This window comes from Seriola dumerili, unplaced genomic scaffold (assembly GCF_002260705.1).
Source record: "Seriola dumerili isolate Sdu_G_001 unplaced genomic scaffold, Sdu_1.0 BDQW01001821.1, whole genome shotgun sequence".
NCBI classification, from domain to species: domain Eukaryota; kingdom Metazoa; phylum Chordata; class Actinopteri; order Carangiformes; family Carangidae; genus Seriola; species Seriola dumerili.
The window spans coordinates 679,534-699,690 of NW_019176076.1; the positions used below are offsets into that span (position 1 = coordinate 679,534).

General features: G+C 42.0%; 1 protein-coding gene across 1 annotated transcript in view; it reads right to left on the minus strand.

The window, feature by feature from the left end:
• Window positions 1–919: 919 nt before the first annotated feature.
• Window positions 920–20,157, minus strand: part of LOC111238974 (eukaryotic translation initiation factor 4 gamma 1-like) — a 22,544-nt gene continuing 3,306 nt past the window's right edge. The window contains exons 4-31 of the mRNA XM_022768718.1: window positions 19,032–19,214; window positions 18,385–18,484; window positions 17,396–17,506; window positions 15,825–15,976; window positions 15,479–15,571; window positions 14,287–14,362; window positions 13,239–14,183; window positions 13,045–13,133; window positions 12,725–12,914; window positions 12,161–12,294; window positions 10,357–10,476; window positions 9,819–10,238; window positions 9,480–9,626; window positions 9,125–9,361; window positions 8,822–8,926; window positions 8,303–8,599; window positions 8,020–8,137; window positions 7,831–7,933; window positions 7,265–7,587; window positions 7,006–7,127; window positions 6,685–6,857; window positions 6,431–6,556; window positions 5,807–5,888; window positions 5,534–5,632; window positions 4,496–4,639; window positions 4,271–4,352; window positions 3,883–4,023; window positions 920–2,580 (exon numbers count right to left, since the gene is read on the minus strand). Of these exons, the coding sequence (XP_022624439.1) occupies window positions 2,399–2,580; window positions 3,883–4,023; window positions 4,271–4,352; window positions 4,496–4,639; window positions 5,534–5,632; window positions 5,807–5,888; window positions 6,431–6,556; window positions 6,685–6,857; window positions 7,006–7,127; window positions 7,265–7,587; window positions 7,831–7,933; window positions 8,020–8,137; window positions 8,303–8,599; window positions 8,822–8,926; window positions 9,125–9,361; window positions 9,480–9,626; window positions 9,819–10,238; window positions 10,357–10,476; window positions 12,161–12,294; window positions 12,725–12,914; window positions 13,045–13,133; window positions 13,239–14,183; window positions 14,287–14,362; window positions 15,479–15,571; window positions 15,825–15,976; window positions 17,396–17,506; window positions 18,385–18,484; window positions 19,032–19,214 (5,094 nt within the window). The 3' untranslated portion in view covers window positions 920–2,398. The remainder of the gene's footprint in view (window positions 2,581–3,882; window positions 4,024–4,270; window positions 4,353–4,495; window positions 4,640–5,533; window positions 5,633–5,806; window positions 5,889–6,430; window positions 6,557–6,684; window positions 6,858–7,005; window positions 7,128–7,264; window positions 7,588–7,830; window positions 7,934–8,019; window positions 8,138–8,302; window positions 8,600–8,821; window positions 8,927–9,124; window positions 9,362–9,479; window positions 9,627–9,818; window positions 10,239–10,356; window positions 10,477–12,160; window positions 12,295–12,724; window positions 12,915–13,044; window positions 13,134–13,238; window positions 14,184–14,286; window positions 14,363–15,478; window positions 15,572–15,824; window positions 15,977–17,395; window positions 17,507–18,384; window positions 18,485–19,031; window positions 19,215–20,157) is intronic.

Genomic DNA, 20,157 nt, shown 5'->3' on the forward strand with positions numbered 1-20,157 from the left:
TAGACACATTTCAGCGCATTCATCGGCAGGTATTCGGTGAACACACTCAACAGGACGCGGGCAGGATGGACAGACTGCTCATGTGTGGAAATTTACTGCGGCCTGATGCCAAAAGAAAAGCAGAGTGGAAAGCCAGTTTGACCTGATTCGATCAGTTGTGTTAACCTGCAGTGTAACAGCATAACAAGACACATGCGCAGAGCACAAAGCGGGCTACTGCCCCGTGGCCCCAGACCTCCGGGGCCGCCCCCCCCCCCTACATTCACTGTGGCAAGGGTCTTAAAAACAAATTATTACCTCAAATTCAGGCTCCGTCTTCTAGAAGCACTTTCTTTTGTTGAATTCGATTTGTTTTCTTTACATGGAGCATATTCCTAAATATATTAGTGTTTAATCACATGAGTGCAGATTAACGTGTCATGCAGTCAGCCTGGGGCCAGACAGTGTTAAAGCAAACATCTGGGACCACAAACAAATCACAGCAGCTGGAACCGTTAGTTAGTTAGTTAATCAATAAAATGAGTCACAGGTTTTAGCTTCTCTTTGTTTTAAATGAGTGTAAATGGAATCTCGTTTTTACGCTGGTTGGACAAAACAAGCAATTTGAAGTCGTCATCTTGGGCTCTGAGGGATTTTAAACACTGAACAATTAATAAAAATAATTGTTCGTGGCATTTGTACAAATTATAATGAAGCTACCATGTAGTCTAAGCTGTGCACACTGCACATGATTAGAAATATACATAATGCACAGAACGGGCGGAACACAGGGGTCAGTGAGGGTCATTGGGTTAACATGACCATATGACTTGACTTGTGGGTGCACAAATTCAATCTTTTCTTTTCCCCCATATTTAAAATCTCTGACCTCCGCTATCGGTTCACTGTGACTGAATGAATGTAGGCGACAATGGTCATGTTGAAGGTTTATGACACAAAGTGTATTTAATGTGATTTGGTGAAGTCATGGCTGAAACCCGATCTGCTTTATAAGGTCAGTATCAGACTGATGAGTCCCCAATAACCAGCCATATCCACAACATACACAACTATAAAATGACTGGGACATCCAACATGTTTGACAGATTTATAACAAAACTCTGCTCAGCAACTTAATAAGTCCTTTATTTGCAATGTTCCGTTACCTCATCTTTCCAGTTTCCGATGCAAAAGAAGCAATAATTTCTTAAATAAAGAAAGCAAAAAAATATTTACAAAATTCCAATAAAACTAATAATCAATGGATTATCTAAAGCACCTCTCTGCATCCGGACAACTGCTGTTGGAAAAGGATACACTGCAATTACATCAGCAATTTATTGTTTCTGAAAAATAAAACTGGAAAAAAAAGTTCGTTTTTTTAATTATTATCATTAATATTATATATTTACAGAACGCTCCTGAAATGAGTTTCCACTTAAAGTAGAAAAGGCTTTCGGATCATTTCTGTGGTGTTTGTTTGTTTTTTGTTTTTTTGTTGTTTTTTTTTTTTGTTTGTTTTTTTTAACTCTATATATTTCATCAAGTCAATTTTCTGTAGACTTCAAGTTTTAATGGTGATTGGGTCAATAAGTGTCCTTTATGACAGCTCGGGTTTAAGTACAGAAGAGGTAAAGATGAAGAGTCAGTGTGGTTCACTACTGGGGATGGGTGAGGATGGCTTAGAGGAAGCATTAAGACCACCCCCTAGTAGTCAAGGTCAAAGGTCAACATCAGTCCTCCGTGTTTCTGTCCTCTTTAAGTTCATGATAGGAAACAGGAAGAGAAAATAGACAACCTTTGCTTTAAAAACTCCATCCATCAAATTAAGATTAGTTCATGTACATTTTGTCTACCAACGTTTCGCCCCCTGTATAATTAATAGAAACACACTTCAGACATGCTGCACACTCCAGTAAGGGACAAAGACATAGAAGAGCTGTGTTTGGATTGAACACACATTATGGCATGATGATACCCACGCATCAGGGAACCCACTACACCACACACCCTGCTGTTTATTCTTGCAGACCAGATAGGTTGTTAGGCATTATAACCATAGAAAAGCAGCCTGTTGGTTTGGATTATTGTGACAAAAAGAGTTTCGTAGTGATGTGGGATACTTCACACCTTGTTAACAAGCAATCCTGCTGAATCAGTTTTCAAGTTTATTTGATTAGGACACTTGCTGTGACAAGCAGGTGGGGAAATAATGAGGAAGCAAGAGAGGGAGGGGAGAGAGAAATGATTGTTTTCTGAGTCCATCCCTCAAAGAAAAGAGAAAATAATAAAGATTTATCCTCACTGAGGATTGATTTCGAGTCTGCCTCTCTGGCAATATTGTCCATGACTCTCGACAGCCGCCTGCAGAGCCCCCGCCTTTGCCATAGGGAGGGGCGGCAGCTTTCAGTTCAGTCTTTTATTCCTTGTCAGACTCCTCCTCTGCCTCACGGAGCCAGGTGAAGAAGGCGGTGACGGATTTCAAGGCCACACCTTTGCCTGTTTGCTCTGCGGGGTCTTTGCTGGATTCCCACTTGTAGAAGGCCTCCTCTTTAATTACGTCCTCATCATACAGGGCATCGAAGAACATCCGCAGCAGGTCTGCAGAGACACAACACACGGGTCAGCACTGATCTTGCGTTGGTAATGAAACAACCGAGGGTACTGTTGCCGCAAATTACACTTCACCCAATGTTTGCTGCCAGGTGAGAGGGGGGGGGGGACAAACCATACAATACAACAGCCCTGAAATAAACACAAGCTCATACTGTTTAGTTTCTGCTGTGTGATGAAGACATTTATATAACTTTGTCCTTTTTAAACAAATATCCCATCAAGTGTCCTTCAGTCAGTTATTTTTGCTAATGCAGATATTCTGCGCTTGGCATATGACATTATTTATACTTTTGTCTGGTTACAGTTCATTATTTTGTACTTAGAGAGAAAGAGACAAAAATGAACCAATTACAAAAGGCAGCTTCACTGGTCAAATACAAATTAGCACCAAGTGTCAGTATCCAGAGAGGTTCTTTCTGATATTAGGAAGATTCAGCAAATTTGGCACAAAGGAAACATTTTTCTCTGCTTTAGTGTGGAGAGCTCAAACTGCATTTTTCTAAAAATCACATGAATCAACTACTGCCTGCTAAAGATAGAACAATACTGTTTATTGCTGTGTCAGTGTTTTTGTCTGTGCTCTTCTCACTGGTTTGATGTTGGGGAGGAAATCATGGGGGAAAAAATTTGTCACTTTTCCTCCCACCAATCAGAATGTATCATAAGAATCAGACAGTTGTGCCGCTCATTCACAACTCGTTACATAATCAGCACTAATAGTTACCCTCTAGTGAGCAGTAAACCAAGTCTTCTGACATTCATGAATCCTCAGTTTTGTGTCATCAGTGAACGATGTGTTATTGCATCTATCAAATGGAAGCATTGCATTGTGGGATAGTGAATAGAAAGTAATGAACATATCATGGATACTACTTCTTTGTAGCATTGTGGGATTTTTTTTTTTAAATGTACTGCATAGATGTGACACTCACAATTTGGACAATTAAATAAAATGACAGAAAGTAAATGCAATGCATTATATGGGAATCATTTTGGATGCAGCCACAATCTCTTCACAGTTGTTAGAGTTAAAAAAAAATATATAAGTTTAACTTCAACTCTGATTGTTGCTTACTTAGTCACAAATATCAAAAAGTTCTGAGTCTCAGTAATGACCAGATTTGATTGAATAATCAATCAAACAGTCAAAACCTGAAAACTATGAACTCCACTTATTTATAGTATTTCTTATAGGGCTGTTGTATTACAAAGGTATTTGTCTCCCTCTGTATGTCCAGCGTTAACCCTTTACTCCCAGCAGAGGCAGACTAATAGCAGGACACTCACTTGCAGGCTGCTCCATGTGCACCATCAGAGCCTGGAGGGCGTAAAGGGCCTGCAGCTCTTTTTGCTCATCACACAGGTATTTCTGCAGCAGACTGGCCCTCTGGTTGATCTGCCGTGCGTCCACCCTGTACGGGTTGTCGCCTGAAATGAGGAGTAACAAACATGTTCAGACAAACCATGATCACAGGTAAAACTCATCCCGTACCGTAATGAATGTTTACTTCCTGAGCTGCCGACTCAATCAAATACTGTGGTGTGCGTTCTGTGATATCGGTGCATCAGTGATACTGAAACTTTTTCTCCATGGAGAATTCAAGCTGCTGCTGCTGTGAGGTGAAAAGACCAACACACAGCTCTCACTTCTACGTGCTGTATCAGTCATACTTACATATGATGGCAGACTGACACACTGATGTCATCAGTGCTCGTACGAACTGGTTGGAAGCCATCTGCTGCTCGTCCATGTTAGCCTGGAAGAGAGAGAGAAAAAAAAAAAAAAAAAACGAAAAGAAGGAACTTAAGTTACTCATGCAAGTTTAATATCTTTAAAAACCCTGGAGTATTGGCATGTAAAATAAAACATGAGCAACATCACTAGTACTGTCACACACACCTCAACCCAGTCTCGGATACGCTGGTTGTTGGCTTTGTCCTGAAGGAGTCTGTCCAGCTGTTTGCTGAGCTCTTCTCCACTCAGGACCTTCTTCTTATCCACTTCCTTTGACTCCGTCTCCTCTCCTGTGGTGAAATCCACTTTCTGAAAAGTGTAACAAAAAAAGGAAGGCTTGAAGATACTCTTTTTTTTTTTTTGGCTTTAAATCTTACAACTAAAAACAAACTGAACCGAAAACAGAAACAGCACCAACAACAAAACAAGTCCCATCTTTTTTACTCAAGCACTGCGTTTTCTTTACATGCCCAAAATACAGAACATAACTGAACTAATACTCACACATTTCCATTGTGTATTTTTATTACTTTTTATTTATTTGATGATTGTTCTTTTCTGCAACCATGGAGTTACAGGTATGGGGCATAGCGCTATCACTTTTTATTCAAAATTTGAACATTTGTTCAAATGTGGTAAAAAAATATGTGATTCCTGACCTGTTTTAACAAAATTACAGTCTAAAACCACAACAGGCCATTTGAAGTAGTTCACCTTTTAGTCCAGCAGAGGGCTTGACTATTCCTGCTATATTGACCTTGATCAGTAAACTACACTAACAGATAAAAATACAAGTGAGCAGTCATGTCATATCAGGCTCCTTCTGTGGATTCCTTATGTGGATTTCTTTCAAATTACTATAAGGATGTTTGGCATTTATTTCTATGTTATAAATACTTCAGACAAATATTGGCGCATTCTGTGTCATTTTTCTTTGAGATTGTATGCAGGTATCTAATTATGGACTGTGCCTTCTCTGTATGAGTTCTTACGATCTCCCTTTGTTACTTCTGTGCCTCCAAAAAAAAAAACAAAAAAAAAACTAAAATTAGAATTAAGAAAGGGTCTCAAAAAACAAACATACAAAACAGAGTACTATCTATCCCCATCAAAGAAAAGCTTCATCCTCACGCCCCCAACCCAGCCCGAGTGATTGTTTTCAGTTTCTCATGTTACTGTCTAATACTGCTCTGTCCTACAGACCTGCTCGGTGACAAACTTGTTGACGTCTTCGTCCTTAGGAAGAAAATCACTCCAGTTCAGCCCAGCCTCTGTCCACATGGCTCCAACCTTCTTCGGGGTCTAATGAGAAAAAAAAAAAAAAAGAACCATTAAAGCCAGTGAATCTAAAATGTGAATCTCAACAAAGTATTTGGAAATTTTTGATGTACGACAGGCTGACATGAAAGAACTGTTTTCAGTATAGATGTGGAAGCATCCAGGATCGGATCTTTTTGGGATTTATGTAGGACGTACCATTCCGTTGCAGAGCAGCTTGAGGATCTGTACCAGCAGCACGGCGGCCTTCCCCAGAGGCACGAGAGGCTTTGAGATCTCCCTGAAGATACAATTAATTAATCTTTCCACTTCCTTTAAACTGAATTATTAGTCTGTTTTTTTATTTACTACCATTATAAATAAATCAATAGTTACGCCCAAGGCAAAAAAGCACAATTCTTCTATTTCATGTGTTAAAAAATATCTTTAGCCCCTTTTTTTAAGCTTTCCTACTGGAAATAAGTGACCCAATTATATGTTGGATTAGGAAACTTCCTCATTTCAGAAGGTAGATAGGTCAGTGACATACAAACATCTTTCTTATTGCAGTGGAGAAAAAAAAAAAAAAAGTATAAATGTGTGACTCAGGTTTGATGGTTTCAAGTGTCATGTTAAGGGCTCGAGTACTGCCAAACACCCTGAAAATGCTGCTTTACATATCACTGATATATACATTAAAACAATAAATAAACCAATAAAAAGTCAGTGCGAACAGAGGAACAATCAGTTAAAGGTATTAGTATTTGTCAGCCTCTATCCTCAATCAAAAGGAACTAGGCTTGTTTAAACCTATTTGATCAAATCATTTTTTGCTGAGCTCACCTGAAGAGCTGTCCCATAGGGATGCCTCCCTCATGGAGCATGGGGGTAATGAGTTCAGCCAGGTAGAGCCAGATGTGAGGTATATCTATGGCCATGTCTTCTGCGGCTTCCAGGATCTCTTGTAGCCTACAACCCCCAAAACACAAGGCACTCAAACTCACTTCAAACAAACACCTTGACATGCAGACATAAAAAAAAAAAAAAAAAAAAAAAAAAAAAAAAAGACTGTGATGTTTCTCCTGTTGAATGCTTACCCTTTGTAGTACTGCTGTGTGGGCAATGTCCCTGCCTTTACAAGTTGGTGCAGCAACAGGCCCATGTGCTCTCTAGCAATGGTGCTGCGCTCAAGCGTCGACTCCACGCCGTTCCGCACAAACACATAGAGCAGCGCGGAACTGTTGAGCTCTGCCACACACTGCAACGCCTCCTACGTTGCCGGAACAAGGGGGAGGAGAGATGCCGGCCGTCAGAGTGGTTTTATAATCCGAGCATTTCCTGGTAAGCCCGTTAACGTGCATGTGTTTCGGTAAAAATTCAGTGTTGGAATGCAAGTGTGAGCGGTGTTATTTTTGTACCTTCAAGTCATTGATGTGGAGGTATTCTTCAATGATAGCGTTCGTCTTCTTCTCCACCTCCTCCTCAGTCAGAGCAGCTTTAGGAAGAGAAGGAGGAGGAGTGGGGGCGCTCTCACGCTTAGCTGCAGAAAAACAAGGTAACAACACAGGTCAAAGCTCAATCGTGCATGGTCATTTCATCAATATACACTATACTACTTAACTTCTTCCTCCTATTACATTCATTTTAAATTTTTATTTTGGTGTATGAGCTTTATACCTGTGAGGTCTTTGCTTGGACCCCTGTCCCGGCTTCCTCGGTCTCTGCTTCCTCTGTCTCTGCTTCCTCGGTCTCTGCTTCCTCTTTCCCTGTCGTCGGTCATGCTGGCGACGCGACGCACAGGCTCAGTCGATGCCCGGCTGTCGCCACCCCTTCCGCCGCGCTCCTGTGACTCTCTGCTGAAGCTTCTCTTGGTGATTTGGTTCCGGTTGCTCCTGTCGTCGCGACCTTCCCGTCCCTCATTGCGATCGAATCGGTCAAACCGATCCCTCTCGCGGTCGCCCCTTTCCCTGTCGCCACCACGCTCACGACTGGAGCTCGACCTAAAGGTTGGAAGTGAAAGGTTGTGCCATCAAATCTGAACTATATGATTTTGGATATGATCTGATATACCATGTGTTCAAGCTGCACATTAGTGGTTCAGTCTTACAGATGGATGGAAGGAAGGTGCATAAAAATAAAAAATCCAGATAGGAAATACTTTTATACTCTTCTCTGCAGTGAAACAATACAGAAGAAAAGCACAGCATAAGGACAGGAGATTTCACTTTCACAGCTTCTGATACCTCTGAGGAACTCTGCGATCAGAGTCTGATGAAGACAACAATGAACCAGACTGCTGCAGGGCTGAGAAACGGTTGAGGGTGCTGGTAGTTGGACGACCAGAATCTAAAAAGGAGGGAAAAGGATGGATTAACCCCTGAAACCACTGTAGCATCCAAAACCGTATAGTCTTTTTGGAGAATATGTTTTACCCTGCTCTCCACTTGCTGGTTTGGCTCCAGTTCCTCCACTGCTGCCTTTGCCCCAGCTACCCCACATGCCTTTGCCTCCTGGCGCCAACAGTTGATTGTTGAAGTCCAGAGCACCAGGCTGCAGGGAAACGGGGAGAAAAAAAAAAAAAGTTACATCCAATCCCAAACCATCAGGTTTAATGTAAAGTCAGTTTCATTCTAACGACTTTGGACTTGGCAAAACAGGGTCGATTTTTGCTGCGAGTTTCAGACACCAAAGAGTTTTAGTGAAAGCGTCCGTTACCTTAGTGATCTTGCTAAGGCGGGTGGTGTCGATAGGTCTGTTCTTGGAGATGGGCACAGTGTTCCACCCCTCATCCTGAGGCTGGGTGACCCGGCCACCTCCTGGTGTGTGAGGGCCTCTGCCCCCCATGTTCCCTCCCATCCTGCCTCCGCCTCCTCCTCCTCCTCCTCCCTCTTTCTTGGACATGAGCTGCTGCTGGACTTTGATCTGTTCCCTGTGCTCCTCCATCTCGGCCTCCTTGTGGATTTGGTCGATGGTTTTAGGACCCTGGTCTCCTCTACGAGGCACCCAGTTACTCTGTGGATCAGAGATGGAAATGGTTATAAAACAGTCTTCAAATGTTGTTTAATGTCAGCCTTCAAGATTTCCATACTGCTCATAATCCCTGATAATCACCTCAACAGACAGCATGACGCAATTCTATTCATTCAGAAATACTTGCGAGCATTCATCACTACCTTTAGCGACTGTTATCAGCTCTTAATGTCAGTGTACCGTTATGGATTCATTAATATTTACCCTCCTGAGGTCCAAGACGTCTTGCAGCATGAAGCGAATTCTGGATGAGGTCTTTCTCTCTTTGATGATCTTGTCCATCTGGTTGAAATACTGATCCATACGAGGCTGACAGGAAAAGGAGCATTTATGAGTCATGGCTGTCAAATAATAAATAAGACTGATTTATGTGTTTTTGTCTCCTCAGTTCCTCAATCCCATCACTAATAATCAGTGGCCCAGACACGTGGCACAAAAAGAAAAGTCATCCCAGGAGACTCAATTTACAATTCACCCTTCATCCATCCGAGTTCACGCTTTACTTACCTTGGCCTTTTCAAAGTCCAGGTCTTTGCCAATAGTGGAGAGCAGCCTGCAGAGACACTCCAGGGACTCTTCATCGTGATTCTTAAGTAGTTTCACTACACAGTCGTGCATGATGGCCTCTGTCAGCATCTTCAGCTTAAAGAGCTCTCCTATGAACTTTATGTTACCCAGTGAGCGGCGGCGGGCCGTGTCCCTGGCCTCTTCCAGCTCCACCCTCAAGCGCTCACGCTCTTCATCCTGAAGGTAGATACAAGTGGTTGTTTGTGTTTAGTGTTGAGCTAAAATGATCAGTTTAGTCTGAATAGACGGACAGACTGCGGTGTTTGAGACAGTGATAAAAGATCCCATTTCTTACGTCTTTGGAGGCCTCCATCTCTTTTTGCTTCTTCTCAAAGATCTCATCGTCATCCTGGTCCTTCTCAAACTCTTTCTGGCAGCGGTTGAGCAGCAATTTACGGAAGTTGACAAAAACTCCTGGCTTGTCTGACGTGGGGACTTTCAACTGAAGGAGAAAAAAATATTGCATATAATTAGCATCTTGTAATGTATATACATTTTTCATCACACTAATAATTATATGGCTTAAAAGGTTAACTAGAATTACCATCTGGCAGTTGTATGTCTCCGCCAACCAGTTATTAACAGTTGCAGTTAATTAGCATCTGTATTATTAGACAAAAATCACATGACTTACTCCCATAAGGCAGCGGCACATGTTGGCGTAGGCCACAGAGAAGTTGGGCTCTGAGATGGCCTTCTCAAAGATGAGGTCAATGGCTCCCTTCAACCGCTCCTCCGTGTCTATGGTCAGCTCCGTCACCTGTTTCATCAGCTCCTGGAACTTCTGAGGAGTCAGCTTGTTGAGGATACTGCGCAGACGCTTGAACAGCTCCTGAGTCTTGGCCTGTTCAGTGTCTCCTCCTGCCCCGCCTCCTACTCCTCCTTCTCCTTCTTCTTCTTCTTCAGCGCCACGGCTACGAGTGGATTTCTTCACCGAGGGCTTCCAGGCCTTCTCGGCCTTGTTGAGCTGCACGTCGTCGTTGAGCGACATGCTGCTGATGATTTTCCTGGGTTCTTTACGCTGACCCTGCTGAGAGCGACGTGGCCCGGGCGGCTGAAAGGAAAGGAGGGGATACATATTTAAAAACATCAGCAGAAATAAAGATTATTCAACAAATCAAATACTAAGAAACGGACAAGAATTTATTTTTCTAACAGACAAAGTCACTCACTGGGCCTCGTGGTCCTCCCACTGATCTGCTCCCAAGATTCCCCAAATATGAGGGAGTGAAATCAGGGCCAACGCTCATCATTCGAGCTGGGTCAGCGGGCCGCAGCGGAGTCTTATTTACCTGAAGGTAGAATTAGAGGAAGAATGATGTCTGCTCATACAAAAATACAAAACACTGCCGGAGCTTTCCAATTTTCTGCTATAGTTATGCTATGTTAAGAAATGAGCAGTAAAAACGTAAACGAACCCTTTGGAATTATCTGAATGATCTAATAACATGCAAATCATTGTTTTGCTCTTGTGCTTCTATATATATATATATATATATATATATATAAATCATTCTAACATTCACAATTAGGTTTTAGAAAAAGGATGTGAACCCTTCAGCTAATGGCATTAACAAAACCTTGAATTACAGTTGGGAGTTATCAAACTTGCGGTCCAACTGAAGATACAAGACTGGAGGGTGTGGGCTTATTTATATAAAACCCTCATTTTGAGTTTCTTATTCACATGAAGCATCTGCTACTGTGAACCATGCCTCGCAAAAAAAAAAGATCTCAGAAGACTTACGATCAAGAATTGTTGATCTGCATAAAGCTGAAAGGGTTGCAAAGTCATTTCAGAGAGTTTAGATATTCAGTCCACAGACAGACACACTCTCTATAAATGAAGATGATAGTTCTGTGGCTACTCTTCCTAGAGGTGGGCACCAAGCTGACTCCTGAAGTTTGCCAAAGAGCGGCTCGACACTACTGGGAAAATGTTTTGTGGACTGATGAGATTCAAGTTGAATTGTTTGGGAAGATGAAAACATCATCCCAAAGGTAAAGTGCCCAACGGTATCTTAAGATGTGCAATGCAACAGGACAATCACCCAAAACATTGAAGTATATCTGCTACAGAGGGACTTCAGAGAAAATCTACTTGCTGGAGTGGCTCAGTCAGAGCCCAGACAATAACAACAGAGTTTCTGTGGAATGACTTTGAGAGAGCCGCTCACTCTAAACATCATAAGAATGTGTCTTAAGAGAAAAAGGGTCCAAAATTTCTCCTGAACGTTGTTTGGATCAGCAGCTACTCGAGGAGCTTGTGTGAGGTTATTGGTTTGACCAGTCATTAAGTCCAAGGGTTCACCTACTTTAACACCAGCACTGTGAATGCAACATGAAAGATTATAATTGTGCGTCTTGACCATAGCACAGTGTTCGTCTATACTGAGATGAAGTCATGACCAGTTAATGCAGAAAAACCAGGTTATTCCAAAGGATGAACACACTTTTTCTTGCAGTTCCAAAGTCTACTCAGATTATTCATTTTACATTGGGTACTTATAAAGCAAGTATGAGCTTTCTCTAATGTGATGTTCTACAGTCACATTCACATGAAGAGAGATACTTTCATTAACCATATTCCCATATACGGTGGACCAAAGATATACTGTAAACTGTTCTGCTGACTAGACAAAGTCTGAGTAAAAGATGTTGGGGAAATTAATTTTCTGTTACCAGTTGCAGCTATTTGTGATAGTAATGGTAACAAGTTATTAATGCAGTGAAGTATATAGTTGTGGGATTACTCAACCCACTCAAGAGAGGATATTTAACAAGCATTCACCAAATATAACAGGAAAAGTTTATTTACACATTGATAGATGATGTTATAATAGTAAATGTCAGAAAATATCACCTTGAGTGGAAGAGGCTTCCTGCATCATCAACTTCATCCATACCAAGCCTTTTAATATACGGTTCTACTTCTTTATGACTCATACTTCACAGCAGAATCAACACATCACCTACCTTGTCCAGGACCACATCACTGATGATGGGCAGGCCCTCAGGTTTGTTCATACTGGCGCTGATAAACTGGAAGCCCAGGAGGAACTCCCTGTCGTACCTCTTCTTCTCTTCTGGGTCTATCGGCTTCCATTGTTCTGAGGGACGTGCAAGAGACGTGTTAATGCGGAGGGTTGATGTGGAAAACGTGTTCTTGATACATGGTCTCTTAAACGTGAAGGAACCTGTTATGAGTAGGTCTCTTGCCCCCGATATTCCAAACCGCCAGTGCTGATTTGTATTGTTAACAAAGAGGACCTGTCTTGTTCTCTATCAATTTATCAAACTTAATTAAAACCCAAAGAAATCCCAGAGAAATCTGCACGTGACCTGACATTCAATGTGTACCCCTTGCACTTTTTTTAAAATCTGCCCCTAAACTTTTAACTTCACTTTTTACTTGCATGCATGCTTCAAAAAAACATCATCATAGTGACAAGTGCACATCAGACCAGTAGCCGTTATCATTTAACTACACACAAAAACTTTAACCGTGTCATTCCTGGAGAATCGGAAGTCATAGCTTACCTTCTTTGTACTGGTATTTCTGCTCAGTTGGCTCAGGTGTGGCTTTGGCCCTGTCTGGGTCTGCATTCTGCTTGTCCTCTTTCTCTTCCCAGGTCTCATCTGCAGCCTCAGCGGGAGGTTCAGCTGGAGCAGCAGGGACAGGGTCGGCCTGAGTGGACGAGGGTTCAGAAGCGGGCTTGGCATCCTGCTCCTGCAGCAAACAAAACAGGAAGAGATGAACAGACGGAATGGCGTGTTTTAAAAACTAAATGTCCTCAAACATATTATTGATACAGCTGAAACTGCTGAGACTCTCATACACCATCTGGATTGATACGGACCTCCGTGAAGGCATCCAGGAGGTCTCCAATGGCCTCCTTCTTGTTGAGCTCCTTCATGTTCTTCCTCTTCTTTGGCACAGACGTAGCAGCTTCAAAGAAAGGATAAAGTGCTGACATTAAAATCTCAGATAAAAGAATAACAGAATGATAACTATGACAATCATAAATGCAAGTGAGGATAAACTCCACTGTACCTTGCATAGTAGATTCCTCTATAGAGCTAACAGAGGCGGGAGGGGCATCCTCACTTTTCTCTTTCACCTCTTCCCCTTTTTTCTCCTCTACCACCTCTACCACCTCCTCCTCCTCCTCCTCCTCCTCTTCTTCCTCTTCCTCCTCCTCCTCCTCCTCCTCCTCCTGGGCTGGAGTTACTGTTTTAGCCACAGGTGTGGATTCCTGAGATTGAGAAGCGTCGGGCTTGTCAAGGGGTGTAGTGTCTGGAAATGCCATGTCCTCAGACAGTTCCTCAATGTGCTGAGGAAGGCCGTTGGGGAGAGGAGGCTCTGCTGTTTCAGCCGGTGTGGGTTCAGGTTCGGGGGCAGAGCTCGGGGCAGCGGTCTGGGTCTGTGGAGCAGCAGGTTCCTGGGCAGAGGGTGGAGGCTCAGACATTTCAGTTTCTGTCTTTGTAGCCGTTTCTTCTTTTGCCACTTTAACAGGTGGAACTATTGCTGCAACCTCAACTGCAGGCTCTAACTTGGAGCTGGCTACCTGCTCCTCTTTTTCAATTTTCTTCACTTCCTCTGTTTTCTTTTCCTCCTTTTCTGGTGCCTTCTCAGCTGGAGCTGGGGCAGCCTGTGGTTCCTCCATTTTGACAGGTGCCTCTTGTGCTGCTAATGATGCTGAGGGGCCGACGGGAGCATCTACCGTGTCACTGACTTTAGTATCGTCTTTATTTACCGCCTCAGCAGGAGTAGCCGTAGATGCTACTGCAGGAGGGAGGGAAGCGGGAGTCTGCTGGTCCTTTATCGATGGGGATGGCACCTCAGTAGCAGCTGTGGGAGCTACAGACTGTGCAGCTAATTCAGCAGACGGTGTCACCTGGCTGTCTGTTTCCTGTTTGGCCTCCACCACAGGCTCTGCATTTACTGTGGCGGGAGGTGGAGGGGTCTCAGCGCTAGCAGGAGGTTCCGTGATTTCATCTGGGCGACCAAACACATGAAATAGTTACATAAAGGAAACTGTGGTGCATCGTACGGAAGCAAATATTTTATCATGCAAACCAAAATGAGAAAACGTACTCACCTTTTCTCATCACTGTAGTGGCAGACTGTACAACTTCACCGTTGGTCTGTGCAGGACTTACTTCTGCTATGGAGGCCTACGATCACAAAATAGTTGTCTTTAAAGCACTGAAAAGCACCGGATTGTAAGACACAGCTACACACATTCAACGTAATTCATTATAAAATGTCTGCAATGCAATTCTTACAGAACTTCTGGCCTTCAGTTTTAGTTAAGAAGAGTAGTGTCAAAGAGGGGTGGATTCAACGTGGTGGTTATTTTGAAGGCTGTCATGTGTCCTGGTTTTGACCTCTATTATTTAAAAAGTGCTTCTCATATTTCTCCTAACCCTTTATCTCCCTACTGACATTGTAGTCACCCAAGGTAATGCAAACTAGCATAAAAATATAACCAAAGCTCAAAACAACAGTGCATAATTGATAGCTGGATAGATTCTTTACTAGCACTGCATTAAAAACACAGTGAAATTAAGTTTGGCAGCAATCCTCTTGGAAGCATATGTCAAAATAAAGACTAAAATCATTAAAATATATAAATATATAGTAAAATGAAATATGCTTATAACACCAACAATATAACTATAAATTATAAACTATAATTGTGTGTACTTGCTTTGGATTTCTGTTTTTTGTTCTGTGTAACTCTGCTAGATTAGAGCTGTTTTAATTATGACATGTTACTATAAAGATGTGAAAATATGCAAAAACCTTTGTGAAAAATAAATTAGTTTAGGGCTGTAAAGAATTCCTAAGGGCTGCTTTTGTTTTCTCCCTTAGAGCAGGCTTTGTTCATACAAACCAACTCAATATCTCTTTTCTTACAAAATGCAAAACAGCAGTGATCTCCTAAAGCTGCATGTTGTTACTTTTCTTACACATTTTTTAAATCTCAAGACCTTAAACTGTAGAATATTCTTATATTTTTATTGCTTCAAATTTTGAAAAACTGCTGCATCGTCAGGAAAGCCAACTATCAGTCTGAGCCCATTTAAAACTCAATGTGCCATTCAGGCACTTAAATTTCCAGACATACAGTACAGAACAGTTGACAGCAGTTTAACATTTCAGAGAAAATCTTGACTTACAATCAGTTAATATAATTTATGAAACAACTCTGTCTGTAACTACGTTCATAACCATGCTTGCCTAGGATCAGCGTTCCAATAAGTCAATGGCAACCAAAGCATTCTTACCTGTGGGGGAGTCGGTGTGGTGGTGGACCTTCCACCTGACATTATCTCCTCTGTGATATCACGCCCGCCCTGGTTGGGGTCTCGTATTCTTATCTATCAAGGAGAAAGGACAAATATCGGTTGAGTTCCCCTAAAGCGTGTATCCAACATTAAATTACAGACAGTATGTGACGATCCTTTACAATACTGATCTATAGCTGCCACCCATCATAATAAATACTATTGTTATTTTGAGGTAAAAGGGAAAGTTCCACATTGAACAGACAATACACTCTCTCTCTATTCATTTTTTTTTTTTTTTGACCTCAGACAAGAGATGTGCTGCTCTTTTGTTGTGACACACTACCGGTTTGCGTTCCCTCTTTGGTGGGCCTTGTGACTGTGCCGGTGGCTGCTGAGGAGGCGGGGCTTGTTGCTGCTGCTGGGCGGGGCTGATCATGACCGGTGCAGGCTGGACAGATGGAGAGTACTGCGCCTGAGCTGGATAGTATGCTCCTGCTGTAAGGTTAGAGTGAAACAAAAAAAACAACAAAAAAAACATTAATGAAAACCAAATACTCAAGTGCAATTTCATATTAAAATGACCAGCCATTCAAGATTCACAAGATATTTTGTTCCTGTGGTTATGAGCAAAAATTTTATCTTTGACCATGTTTTTCTAACACCCCTGCAAGGCAGTTTGTGGGAATTATAGTTGTAATTGTTGTAAAAAGGTATTCAATATGCTACTATAAACATATGCTTGTTGACAACTGCTGCGTTTGCTAAAAATCCATGTCAATGTCTCCACAGCTGGAAGCCCTATTGATAAGAGTGGAGATTCCTGTAGTAACACATAATCTACAGTGACAGCCTATATGAGGTCTGTGTAACAAGATACAAACAAATATTAACTTCGAAACTGTGAAACCATGGATGTTTTTAGTCTGCAGTCAGCCCCTTCTACTCCTGCTATAAAGGTAACCTTCAGAATGAAGAAAGAAATTGGTTACAATGCAAACTTCTGGAGTAATGACCTTCAAATCCAGACTGTGAAGGTCGGACTGAAGCAGTATGTTAAAATGTTGTGTAGTACATAAACAGCCAGCATTACCAGCTAGCTTATGATTATAAATAAAGAATTTTTGCATTGTAAATTACACAAAATACATAAATGAAGAAAAATATAGAAAGACATAATTCTAAAAGTGGAATTTCAGCTAGGAAATGTGTGTAGAGTACCCAACTAGCAAGAGACCTGCTGGCTGGCAGCGGCACCACCGGCCATGTGTAGCCAGGCTGCTGTTCAACAGCAGAAAATTAAAGTAAAATGATTTCATGAATCAGGGGATTGTAATTTGTTTTTCACCCTTTTCTCTCCATCATTTCCATTGTTAGAGCAACTGGTAACAACACATGCCTGAGTGTATTTTTAGTGATTTGCCGGTGAAATGATGTCTAGTCATCTGTTGTAACTAGACAAAATTCAGTTTGTTTTGTTTTTTTGTTTATTTCAATTTCTTAATATTTAACATATTTCACAGGTTCTCCGAGGCATACTTCTTATCAAAAATGGTTAAAAGGTTAAATTCTTTACACATATTACAAAGCTATTGCACAAATTTGTAAGTGAAACGCCCTACAGTAATGGTGCCTTATGCACTTCTCCATCTATATGCATGAGTAAAGGTGTACCGTCATTCATTTTGCCCAGGCTTCAATATCTTATTAATATATTTATAGACTTAATGTGTTTCCTGTGCGCTTGCTGATTATTTTTTAAATTACAATTATAACCCATTATTTTGTGTATGTGTATACCAATGTGTGAAAAAAAACAACAAAAAACATTATCAAGAATACTAGATACAGGTAGTGCCACAGAGATTTTTGCCACTGAAGCCTGCTGACCAACACACAAGCACACACACTACTCACCGGGGTAGCGCTGGGAGGTGAGAGGAGCACCGTGGAGAGAGAGACGGCCGTTCTCTCGCCCGCCTCCTCTCCCCCCACCACCCCGCCTCTCCCTCGCAGCAAGAGAGGGCTCTGAACCAACGCAGCAAAGGAGAGGAAGGGAGTGAGGGACGGGAGAGGGAGGTAAGAAGGAGATAGGGCAGGAAGAGACAGATGCAGAATGAGTTAATGAGAGGATCCAGAGGAAGCAGGGTGTTAAAAAGGTCCCATGAAATGAACAATTTGAAATTTTTTCGCATATTGTTAAATCAAAAAAAAAAAAAAAAAAAAAAAAAAAAAAAATCACACTTCTCTTCCTGGATAGTTTAAAGTTCTGTTCAATGCATCATCTTGCACTCAGGGTGTGTGTATTGTTTAAGTATAAATGTGAGGTTTTAGTTTGATCCTTCACAGATAAAAAGAAAAAATCTGCAGCTGCATCACATCAATGCTTGCCCTCCATTTGAGTCTTTGTCCCTGTTAATGTTTACAACCATTAAAATTCAAATTAGTTCCCTCTTAACATTAAAAAAATCAACTCCATCATTCTGTTTCAATGTCGACATAACAACAAAAGAACAGAAAAGAAGCAGGAGCCAAAGTCTCAAAGTCATTTCATGGAACCTGTGAGGCAGTGTCAGGTGAGACTGCAGATAGAAAGAACACAGGCCAAAGCAGAATTAAGCCAGAGCACATGCAACTGGCAGTTCACCACATACAGCAGTGTTTTGACCCAGAAAGACATTAAAACACACCAGGCAAAACCATGACACGCCCAGTGACACGTTGTGAGTAAAGAGGTGTGCAAATGGATATGGGCTAAAACCAGATGCTTCAATTTAACCCCTCTTTTAAATTTGGGTTTCTGATGCTTAACAGAGGTTTAACCTCTTTTGAAAAGACAATCATCATGTTTTATCATGTTTATGGTTGTGCTTGGTTGTTGTTAGTCTTGGGCAAAAGCCCCTTACCATAAGTTGGATATTCAGCAGGGCTAGTTCCTGCATAGAAGCCTGGTGCACCACTGGTCACAGGGTACTGCTGAGTGGGAGGCATGTATGGGGCCCGGTACTGCAGAAACAAAATAAAGAGTCAGAAACAACAACAACTACAACAATGGAGGGAATAATAAAGTTGTGAGAGCTTCAGGTCCATCTCTGCCATCTCCCACTGTGACATACTGATGCAAATATAAGATGACATCTTTTCCTACACCTGCTTTTGAAAGAAAAGAAACTACAACATTTGTCCAAGTATGTTTTCAAATGTAGCTAGTTCCTCATTGTGTGTCAGTCACATGCTCACACACTCTCCAGTCAGGCTCTTGGAAGTGGTCAGAAGTTTCTCTGGCTGTTAGCACTTTTCAGACTGTTTTTCTAAGACTTCCTTCATGACTATGTGGGACCCCAGTATTTCTGGGCTGCTGGAGAGATGATTTAGTCCCTGATCTGTTTCACTGGGCGAAACTGATCCCCATTTTTTCAAATGTAAATTCCAAAAACAAAGCTATATTCAGGCCAATATAGTAATATAAGGAGTATTATGTAGGCAGGTTGTTGGGTAGACCAGTGATATGTTTGCCATTTTAACAGATTGCTGATTTCTAATGTGAACCAACCTGTCCAGGGGGGGGAATGAAGTAGCCCTGAGGTGAGCCAGCAAAAGACAACTGCTGCTGGGAAATCATCATCATCTGGGAACTGGGCGGGTAGACGTGAGTAGGTCCAACAGGTCGAGGGCCACTACTTGTCTGTACCCTTGGAGCACTGGTGGCCATGGCTGGTCGGTTTTGATAGTAACTCTGGAAAAAAGATGAGGGGAGACGGAGGGAGAGAAGGATGAAGAATGTATCTTCGTACAAGCAAACCTGTGTTGCTCTGCGTATGCATTTAATGTCTTTACTATTGTAGTCCTAACCCATGTGTTAGAATGCAGCAGCACCTCAGCTGAAAGCAAAGCACTCATAACAACTGCCAGTGTATACAGTAAATTCAGTTCTTAGGTTACATTGAGTTTAAATTGTACTGGGTATCATCTCTCCCTGCCACACTGAGGTTAGCCCAAGTTTCAGGGGGTGGGGGTGCGGGGGGTTGGGGAGGGGGGAGTAGGGGGTTGGACGAAGAGAAAAGCTGTTACCTGTAATGCTCTGTATCCACCCTTCAGCCGCGCAACACATCATGAGCAGAGAGCAAGAGAGGGAGTGAGATTAAGGTGAAAATGAGGACAACAGACAATGTGGAAGGTTGAGATTACAAGGTGTAAGAAGGAAGAGGATGAAAGGCAGCAGTGTATCTCTCAGTCATTAACAGTAAGCTCAAACAACCATAGCTGCACATGCAACTCTGTACAGGTCTGCATACGAGTTGGATCCCCTCAAGTCCCATGGGTCCCCGTTTCGAGTGATTAGGGAGTCATTTTAAGGGCTGCAGGCGCATGCAGAAACTGATATTAGAATGCTGCAGGTACCAAAAATCAATTCACTATAACATCAAACTGTTGAGCTGACCCCTGTCAGGCATCAACAGTGTCCATGTATGTTAGGGTGATCTAGAGTTTAAAAAAAAGCCAGTTCTTGTTTTGATTTGCACATGACCACAAAATGATTCAAAAATAAATGACAGCACACTGTACTGTCAGTTATGCTGTCATTATCATGACATGTTTGGGACAATGTCTTCCAAATGCAGAGAAGCATGAGGGTAAAAAAAAAAAAAAAAAAAAAAAAAAAAAAAAAAGGGGAAGGG